We start from the raw sequence: 10,216 nt of genomic DNA, 5'->3' as shown, positions 1-10,216 counted from the left end.
TCCTGTCGCCTGTTGTTCCCAGTCGCTAGCCATCAGCCGTGGTCAGCCCCACCGTGTACTTTAACATCGCGGTCGATGGCGAGCCTTTGGGCCGCGTCTGCTTCGAGCTGTTTGCAGACAAAGTTCCAAAGACAGCAGAAAACTTTTGTGCTCTGAGCACTGGAGAGAAAGGATTTGGTTAGAAGGGTTCCTGCTTTCACAGAATTATTCCAGGATTTATGTGCCAGGGTGGTGACTTCACACGCCATAATAGCACTGGCGGCAAGTCCATCTATGGGGAGAAATTTGATGATGAGAACTTCATCCTGAAACATACAGGTCCTGGTATTTTGTCCATGGCAAATGCTGGACCAAACACAAACGGTTCCCAGGTTTTCATCTGCACTGCCAAGACTGACTGGTTGGATGGCAAGCACGTGGTCTTTGGGAAGGTGAAAGAGGGCAGGAACATTGTGGAGGCCATGGAACACTTTGGGTCCAGGAATGGCAAGACCAGCAAGAAGATCACCATTGCCGACTGTGGACAGCTGTAACACATTTGACTTGTCCTTATCTTCTCCACCAAACCATTCCTCTGTAGCTCAGGAGAGCACCCCTCTCCCCCATCTGCTCGCAATAGCCAGTAATCGTGCTCTAGCCGCAGTTCTCTGGGTTCCACGTTTCTTTAACTCCCCTCCAAGTCTAGCTGGATTGCAGTTAAGTTTATGCTTATGAATAAAGACAAAATAACATTAAAAAAAAAAGAATAAAGCCTCACGCTTGTAATCCCAGCATTTGGGAGGCTAAGACAGGAGGATCCGGGTTCATGGCCAGCCTCAGCTATTTAGTGAGACCCTGTTTCAGAATAAAGAATAAAAAATAGGGCTGGGGCTGTAGCTCGGAGGTAGAATGTCCCCTGGTTCAGTTCCCAGTACAAAAAATAAAAAATCTCCCAGAGTCAGCAATCCTGATAGAAAAGTGGGCAAAAAGCAGGAGCAGGTAACAAGGAACCCCTGAACTCTGACTCCTGAGAAGATGCTAGAAATCACTGGCAACTGATCAAGGAGGTGCAAATGAAGGGGACAGTGAGTCATTGCACAAGTAGAGGTTGAGGATGCGGGGCCTGAACCCTCCTGAGATAGTGAGGACTCTTGGGTAGAAAGACCCTTAGCAGATGGAGACCTGGACCTATGAGCATGACCAGTTAAGCTTGTCTCTAACTTTAGTTAGAGGACCAAAACCCCCAGGGTATGCTTATACTAGATAAACTAAAACAAAAACATAACCAACTTAAACGTCACAGATTCAAAGACTTATGCAATGTGCCTGCAACTAACTGATTTATGACTTGACCAAGAAGAAACATTCTGAACTCCAAATATCAAGAGATTGACATGGGTCGGTCCTTCCTTCCTTCCTTCCTTCCTTCCTTCCTTCCTTCCTTCCTTCCTTCTACTAAGGATTGAATCCAGGGGCATTATACCTCTGAGCTACACACTGCCAGCATCCCTCCATACCCCATTTTTTGTGTATAGTACTGGGATTGAATCCAGAGGCATTCTACCACTGAGCTGCACCCCCAGCCCTTTTAGTATTTAGTTTTGGAACAGGGTCTCACTAAGTTACTGAGGGTCTAGCTAGGTTACTGGAATTACAGGTATGTGCCATCATGCCCTGCCCCAGACCTTTTTTTTTGGACTAGGAACTGAACTCAGGGGCTTCCTCCACTAATTTACACTCCCAGCCCTTAAAAAAATATTTATTTATTTATTTATTTATTTATTTATTTATTTATTGTATTGGGAGTGGAACCCAGGGGCTTTTACTACCTCTGGGCTATACTCCCAGACCTATTTTATACTTTATTTGGAAACAGGGTCTCACTAAGTTGCTGAGAGCCTCACTAAATAGCTGAGGCTGGCTTTGAAGCTGTGCGATTCATCCTGTTTCAGCCTCCCAAGTGCGGGGATTACAAGAGTGTGCCACCACGCCAGGCCCAGCCCTTTTTATTTTATTTTGAAACAGTGTCTCCCTAGGAGGTTGAAAATTTTGCTAAACTGCTGAGGATTAAATCGTTCTATCTCAGCCTCCCAAGTATTGGGATTATGGGTGTATGCCACCATGTCCAGCCCAGCCCCATTTTTATTTTTTATTTTTCGTCTCCCCCCCCCCTTGGTTCTTGTTTTTAATTTTGAAACAGGGTCTTGCTAAATTGCCCAGGCTGGCTTCAAACTCATGATCCTCCTGCCTCAACCTCCTGAGTGGCTGGAATTACAGGTGTGGGCCATTGTGCTTGGTGCCCGTGTGCTTTTTTTTTTTTTTTTTACCTCCGGGCTACACTCCCAGACTTATTTTATATTTTTATTTGGAAACAGGATCTCTTAGCCAGCATGGCTGGCTTCGAACCTGCGCCATCCTCCTGTCTCTGCCTTCCAAGCGCGGGGATTACAAGCGTGCTTTTTAAAAAGCGTGCTTTTTAAAATCGGCTGTGTGCCACATCCCAGCTCTGCGGTGTGATATCCGTCAAGGGCTTCCCAGTGCAGAGCTGCAGCTTGTGAAATGGCAGGACCACGGGACCTGCCTTACCTGGCGGTGGCGTGGAGAAAGCGCAGCTGCCTTCCAGACAGCGCCCCCTCCACCCACGACACACTCGGGGTGCGCACGTCTAAAGCCAAGGTTTAAGGCTTGTAGGCGGGGCTCCGTCGGAGGGGCGTGGCCCAGGACTCCGGGTCCAATGGGGGGGCGGGAGGCGGGGACCTCCTCCTACCTCTGTCCAGCACGCGAGTCCTGCTCGCAGTTCCATCTGCCTCGCGGGTGCCTCCGGCCTCCGCAGAGGTCTCCGACCCCATCCCACCCCCAGCCCTCCCGCCCAGCCCGCGGCCCCCTCCCGTCAGCCCGCGACCTCGACCCCGGCCCCCCGGGCCTCGACAACGACACCATGGGCGACGGAGGAGAGGGCGAGGACGAGGTCCAGTTCCTCCGCACGGTGCGTATCTCTGATCAGAGGTTTCTGGGGGCTATCTCGGGTCTCTCTGTCTCCGAAGTCTCTGTCCTGCTTACTTATGGTCTCCGAGACACCAGATCTCTTTTTTATCACTTGGGGTGGCTGTCACTTTTTCTCTTTCACCTTTTATACGACAAAGAATTAGCAGGATTTGGGGCTACAGAACCGGGAGGGGGGTTCTTCAGCGGCCCGCTCTTCTGACATTGGCGATTTGTCCCTGACAGGAGGGGCTACTGAGGGAGCACCCCCTCTCGACATCCTGAGAGCAGGCACTTGGGGAAGGTGGCTCTAATTTCTAGGCTTAATTTAGCTGCCCCCCGCCCCCACCCCAGCCCTCCTTCTCTTGCTCCAGGCTCTGACCTATTTAGATTCTTGGGAAGGGAGCTGGAATGGGCTGGAGGACACGTCTCCTTTCAACTCCTAGCCCTTAAAGGTCTCCTGAGGGTCCCTTGGGTTCTGGATCCTTCTTTTCTTCTTGGTTTTGGGAAGAAGGAACACATTTGTCTGCTAGTGGTCTCTGGAGGTGGTGTCTCTCCGTGTTCTCTCTCGGCAATGTCTCTGTCTTTTGTTTCTTGGATTCAGGTTCTCTACATTTTACTGTCTCTCTAGCTCGACTCTCCCTGGCTCCCTGATCCCCAGCTGGGGGCAGGGATAAGAATTGGAACAACAGGTGTCCCTCCCAGAATAGATGGCTTTTCTGAGCCCTGGGCAGGGGACAGGGAGGGGGCTGGGAGAGGGACGGGCTGCCCATCTCCCAGTCCTTCCCACCGTCCCCTCCCAGTTGCTCGGCTGGGGGTGAGAGTGTGATTATGGGAGATGTTCTCTTCCCTGGGCCAGGCCTGCTGACCCTGCACTGCCCCGCCCCCCAGGCCCTGAGACCACGAAAATGCTGACTCAGCATTCCCAGCCCAGAATAGGGCCCTGGAGAGCAAGGTCCGATTTCCCGGTAGTGAGGAGCAAACAGCTGGGCTGGGAGTGAAGGATGGGGACAGCTGGATGCAAGGCCACTGGAGGGACTCTGCCCAGCAGCCCCAGCCCTTAGCGGACACCATGGGCTGGGCCTTCACCGTGTCCTAATAAGACTATAGCTGTGGCCACCAGTCCCTGGCCTGTTACTTTGCAGCCGGCCTGTTGCCCAGGGCCTCCGCCTCCTGAGGCGTCTAATTATATTCTCCCTGCCCTATCTCCTGAGGTAGGGCCCTATCTTTATCTCTCTAGGAGATTTGAGGGAAACCAAGCCCCAAGTAGTAGAACCACTCACCCAAGGTCAAGGCCAGGAAGAGGCATCTCTGGACTTCCCTGGGGCCCAATCCTCCTTTTTCACCAGAGAAAAACTGGGCCCAGCCAGTATTAGGGTTCCAGAAACGCAGACCCTGGCATCTCTTGGCCCCAGACTGGGTCTGTTTTCCTGAGTGTTATTGAGGTCATGTGGTATTTTTCTCAAACTTTCTTTTTCTGTGGTACTGGGGATTGGACCCAGGGACCTTCAATACCCCTGGTCCTATTTTATCTTTTATTTTGAAACAGGGTCTCACTAAGTTGTCGATAGCCTCACTAAGTTGCTGAGGCTGGCCTTGAACCTGGGATTCTCCTGTCTCAGCCTCCCAGGTACTGGAATTACAGGCATGTGCCATCACTTCTGACTTCTCATCCCTTTTTTTTTTTATTGTATTCATCAGTAACAAATATATTCTATATTGAAAACTGACATAGTACATGAACATATGTAGATATAGATAGGTAGATAGAGATATTATTTTTTAAAAAAAACATGAGCTGGGGAATGTAGTTCAATGGTGGAGCTGCACAGGGCAGAGTGTAGCATTTACAAGACCCTGGGTTCCATTCCCAGCACCGGAAAAAACAAACAAACAAAAATACTTTATCAAGATATAATTGGCATGCAATAAATTATCCTTATTTTATTATTATTATTATTATTATTATTATTATTATTATTTTGCAGGTTTGGGGATGGAACCCAGGGACATTTGACCTCCGAGCTACACCCCCTGCCCTATTTTTTATTCTTTATTTTTAACAGGGTCTCACTGAGTTGCAGAGGGCCTCACTAAGTAGCTGAGGCTGTCTGCGAACCGTGATCCTCCTGTCTCAGCCTCCTGAATGCTGGGATTACAAACGTGCGCCACCACGCCGGCTTTTATTCTTTATTTTTGAAACAGGGTCTCACTAAGTTGCGGAGGGCCTCCCTAAGTAGCTGAGGCTGTCTGCGAACCCCGATCCTCTGGTCTCAGCCTCCCCAATGCTGGGGTTACAAGCGTGTACCACCACGCCTGGCAAATTATACTTATTTTAGGTGTGACAGTTCAAAGAATTTTAAAAAATTGCGCAAACCCATGTAACCACCATCATAATCAAGACATGGGCCATTTCCTCTACTCAGAAGATTTCCTCCTGCCCCTGGCAGCAATCCCCCTGACCACCCGCTTCCTATTGCTTTTGGTTTCCTTCATCACCTCCAGAGTGCCACACAGGTGCCCATTGTCTTTCTTTTTCTACTCAGCGTTTTTTTGTTTTTTAATTTTTTTTAATTTTTATTTTAGGTACCGGGGATTGAACCAAGGGGCATTCATTCTACTTCCAGGTTAAACCCCCAGCCCTGATTTTTATCCTTTTATTTTGGAAACAGGGTCTCACTAAGTTGTGGAGGCCTTACTAAGTAGCTGAGGCTGGCTGAGAACCTGGATCCTCCTGTCTCAGCCTCCCAAGTACTGGGATTTCAAGCGTGTGCCATGACTGGCTCTAAGTATTTGTTTGTTTTTGTTTTTGTTTTGCGGTACTGCGGATGAAAACCAGGGGCATTCTACCTCTGAGCTACACCCCCAGCCTCAGTTTTTAGTCTTTATTTTGAAACAGGCTCTCACTGAGTTGCAAAGGGCCTTACTAAGTAGCTGAGGCTGTCCACGAACCCGGATCCTCCTGACTCAACCTCCCAAATGCTGGGATTACAAGTGTGTGCCACCATGCCCGGCTCTAAACATATGTGTATACACACACACACACACACACACACACACATATTTTATTTTATTTATTTATATTTTTTTGTGTGTGTGTGGGTCTGGGGATGGAACCCAGGGGCATTCCACTTCCGAGCTACATCCCCTGCCCTATTTTTTATTCTTTATTTTGAAACAGGGTCTCACTGAGTTGCAGAGGACCTCACTAAGCAGTTGAGGCTGTCCGCGAACCTGGATCCTCCGGTCTCAGCCTCCCAAATGCTAGGATTACAAGCGTGCGCCACCACGCCCGGCTTGTAAACATATTTTTGACATTCATCTGTGTAGCATGGATCAAGAATGCTTTCCTTATTGTTGCTGAATAGTATCCTACTGTATGTCAGTGTTGCAATTTGCTTATCAGTTCACTTGCTGACGGAGATTTGAGCTGTCTCCAATTTTTGCTAGTTTTTACAGGAACAAGCTTCATATAATATCTATCATCTTGCTAGCAGGACAGGAACACTGTTACCTTTTGTTCTATTTTATTTTCCTTTTTTGTTCTGGGGATCAAACCCAGGGATGGGCACATGCTAGGCAAGTACTTTACCACGGCACCATGCCCACAGCCCCTCTTTTGTTTCATTTTTTTAAAGCATGGTGGCCATGACTCCCAAATTAATTTTATTTCCATTTGAAGAGTGGTGACCTCTAGCCCTACCCAGAGTAGGGTTTCTCACAGCCTGGCCCAAGACACAGTCTTCAAGGGGAAGGGGAACTGGGGTCCAGATTCCCTATAAACCGCAGACCCACTGAATCAGGTCTTGGTGGTAGGGAGTCTGGGGTAGCAAAGAAGCTGCATTTTTTTTTTTATTCCACTAAATTAAATTATGCCAAGTTCTAGCTGTGATGGCCCATGCCTGTACTCCCAGTACTTGGAAACTGAAGCAGAATTGCAGGTTCAAGGCAAGCCTCAGCTACATAGGAAGACTCAGCTACCTAAGGAGACTCTATTTCAAAAAGCCATAAAATAGTCACGTGGTAATAATCCCAGCATATGGGGGGGTCTGAGATGGGAGGATCGCAGTTCACAACAGCCTCAGCTGTTTAGTGAGTGCCTTTACAGCTCAGTGAGACCCTGTTTCAAAATAAAGAATAAGCTGGGCCTGGTGGCGCACGCTTGTAATCCCCACACTTGGGAGGCTGAGACAGGAGGATCACACAGGTTTGAAGCCAGCCTCAGCTACTTAGTGAGGCTCTCAGCAACTTAGTGAGACCCTGTTTCCAAAATAAAATATAAGTGGGTCTGGGAGTATAGCCCAGAGGTAGAAAGCCTCTGGGTTCCACCCCCAGTACCACCAAAAAACAAAACAAAACAAAGCAAACAAACAAAAATAATAAAAAATAGAGCTGGGGGTGTAGCTCGGAAGTGGAATGCCCCTGACTTCCACCCCCAGTACCTAAATAAATAAATAAATAAATAAATAAATAAATAGGGATAGGGCTGGGGTATAAGTTGGAAGCAGAATGCCTCTGGGTTCAATCCTCAGAACAACAACAACAAAAATTATGCCAAGTGTCTTGGTGCATGCCTATAATCCTAGAGGCCAGCCTGGGTTACTTAGCAACACCATGTCTCAAAATAAAATTTAAAAGAAAGGTTGGGAGTGTAGCTCAGTGGTAGGGCACTTGCCTGGCATGTATGAGGCCCTGGATTCCATTCCCAGCACCACACACACACACACACACACACACACACACACACACACAATTCTACCTTCTAGCCACACCCCCAACCCTATTTTTTATTCTTTATTTTGAAACAGGATCTCACTGAGTTGTAAAGGGCCTCACTAAGTAGCTGAGGCTGTCTGCGAACTGCGATCCTCCTGTCTCAGCCTCCCAAATGCTGGGATTACAAGCGTGCGCCACCATTCCTGGTTCATTATTATTATTATTGGTGCTAAGGATTAGACTCAGGGACAGGCTACCTCCAAGTTATACCTTAGCCTTATTTATTTATTTATTTATTTATTTATTTATTTATTTTGGCACTGGGGATTTAACTCAGGGGCATTTTACCCCTGAGCTATACCCCTTGCCCTATTTTATGTTTACTTTGAAACAGGGTCTCATTAAATTGCTAAAGGTCTTGCTAAATTGCAGATGCCGTGCTGGTTTGGAGCCAGTCTTGCTGGCTTAAGAGACCCTGTTTCCAAATAAAAAAATATAAAAAAATAGGTCTGGGAGTGTAGCCCGGAGGTAGAAGGGCTTCCAGGAACCCCAGTACCACCAAAAAAAAAAAAAAAAAAAAAAAAAAAAAAAAAATGCAGAGGCTGGCCTTGAACTTGCAATCCTGTTTCAGCTTCTCAAATACTGGGATGACAGGTGTATGCCACCATACTTGGCTACAAAATTAAATTTTTGAGATGAGTTTTCACTATGTTGCCCAAGTGATCTTCCTGACTTAGCTTCCCCAGGAGCTGGGACTACAGGTCCACACCACCATGCTGGACTTTGGGAACTGCATTTTAAACTAGATATTTTCATTCTTTTTTTTTTTTTTTTTTGCGGTACTGGCAATGGAACCCAGGGGCATTCTACTTCCGAACTACACACCCAGCCCTATTTTTTATTTGTTATTTTGAAACAGGGTCTCACTGAGTCGCAAAGGGCCTCACTAAATAGCTGAGGCTGGCCGCGAACCTCGATCTCCCTGTCTCAGCCTCCCAAATGCTGGGATTACAAGCGCGTGCCACCTCGCCCATTTGATATATTATCCATTGTGATGCAGGAAAATGTTGGATCATCAAAGGTATAATGATGAAGTTCCCTGTCTCTGGTTCATATCCTGCTTTTGCTGTTCACCTGCTTCTTAGGTTTGGGCAAATGATTTTTTTCTCTCTGAGCCTCAGTTTTTGCATCTGGAAAACAAAGGGGAAAAAATGCATGTAATAAGGACCTGTGGTGCCCACGCTAGAGTCTCTCTGCCCTCATCTCCTACGGCACCCCTTAGTCCTGCTTCCCCCGCCATCCTGTCTCCCTTGTCCTTCCTCGAGGTCCCAGCACCCTCCAGTCATGGGCCTTTGCAGACTGCCTCCACTTCCTGGAACATTCTTCCCCAGAGATGAGCTGGCTTGATTCCTCCTCATTATTTGGACAAGGCTCAGAGAGGCCGTCACTTCACCCCTTCGCAGATGTCATCTCGACCCCAAAGCCACTCTCTTACATCACCCTGGGATATTTTTCCATAATACGTATCACTGATGTTAAAGTTATATATTTGCTCATCTGTTTACTGCCTGTCTCTATGGTGCGGACGTCAGTTCCCTGAGGGCAGGGATTCTTCTCTACTTTATTTGCTGCTCTATATTTAGTGTCTAGAACAGCGCCTGGCATGTAGTAGATATTTATTTATTTATTTATTTATTTATTTATTTATTTATTTTGCGGGTCTGAGGATGGAACCCAGGGGCATTCTACCTCCGAGCTATACCCCCTGCCCTATTTTTTATTCTTTATTTTGAAACAGGGTCTCACTGAGTTGCAGAGGGCCTCACTAAGTAGCTGAGGTTGTCCGCGAACCGCGATCCTCCGGGTCTCAGCCTCCCGAATGCTGGGATTACAGCGTGCGCCACCACGCCCGGCTGTAGTAGATGTTTAAATGAACATAGAGCCCCGAGCATAAGGGTCATAAGGCAGCTGACTACATGCTGTCTGAGCTGCATGACTACTATGAACGGTAGTGGCAGGGGTTAGTTCATTCATACACAAGTGCCCAGCATGTGCCAGGAAGTCAGGAGTGGAGGCACAGGACAATCCTGGGGGGCCTCCTGCCATTAGAGCTGGCCTCTCCCTCCTCCCAGGCTGAAGGGACAGATTGAGGGCTGGCTTTGTGGGTTGAGGCCCAGGATAGAAACATGTTTGCATGATCCGCTTGGAAGGCTAGCAGCCATGTGACCTCCGGTAGGATGCCCACCCTCTATGAACCTCCCGAATGCTGGGATTACAAAGAACCTGTTTCCTTTTCCACCTGTTCATAGACAGAACCTGTCTATGAATCTGTTTCCTTTTCTACCATCCAGTAAAACCACTGCCATATGCCGTGGTTAAAAGCTGGGGTCTCGCCTGGCATGGCGAGTTTTGCAGCCAGCCTCAGCTACTTAGTGAGGCTCTGTTTCACAATAAAGAATAAAAAATAGGCCGGGCGTGGTGGCGCACGCTTGTAATCCCTGCACTTGGGAGGAGGAGACAGGAGGATCGCGCAGGTTTG

At 47.9% G+C, this 10,216-nt stretch overlaps 2 protein-coding genes across 3 annotated transcripts in view; both read left to right on the top strand.

Annotated features, from left to right (window-relative positions):
- Positions 1–218: 218 nt before the first annotated feature.
- Positions 219–533, top strand: LOC308269174 (peptidyl-prolyl cis-trans isomerase A-like; the record flags this gene model as incomplete). Its single annotated transcript, XM_080704393.1, has 1 exon — positions 219–533. One exon carries the CDS (start codon positions 219–221, stop codon positions 531–533), a length of 315 nt encoding a protein of 104 aa, XP_080560519.1.
- A 2,384-nt stretch (positions 534–2,917) lies between these two features.
- RYR1 (ryanodine receptor 1) overlaps positions 2,918–10,216 on the top strand; it is a gene marked incomplete at both ends in the record, with an annotated part of 159,744 nt that continues 152,445 nt past the window's right edge. For both annotated transcript variants that reach the window (XM_080704165.1, XM_080704166.1), the window contains one exon: positions 2,918–2,965. In XM_080704165.1, the coding sequence (XP_080560291.1) occupies positions 2,918–2,965 (48 nt within the window). The remainder of the gene's footprint in view (positions 2,966–10,216) is intronic.

The sequence above is a fragment of the Muscardinus avellanarius genome (genome assembly GCF_963383645.1).
Source record: "Muscardinus avellanarius genome assembly, chromosome: 10".
Taxonomy (NCBI): Eukaryota; Metazoa; Chordata; class Mammalia; order Rodentia; family Gliridae; genus Muscardinus; species Muscardinus avellanarius.
Note: the sequence above shows the minus strand (reverse complement) of the source record. Positions and strands in the feature narration are given on the sequence as shown.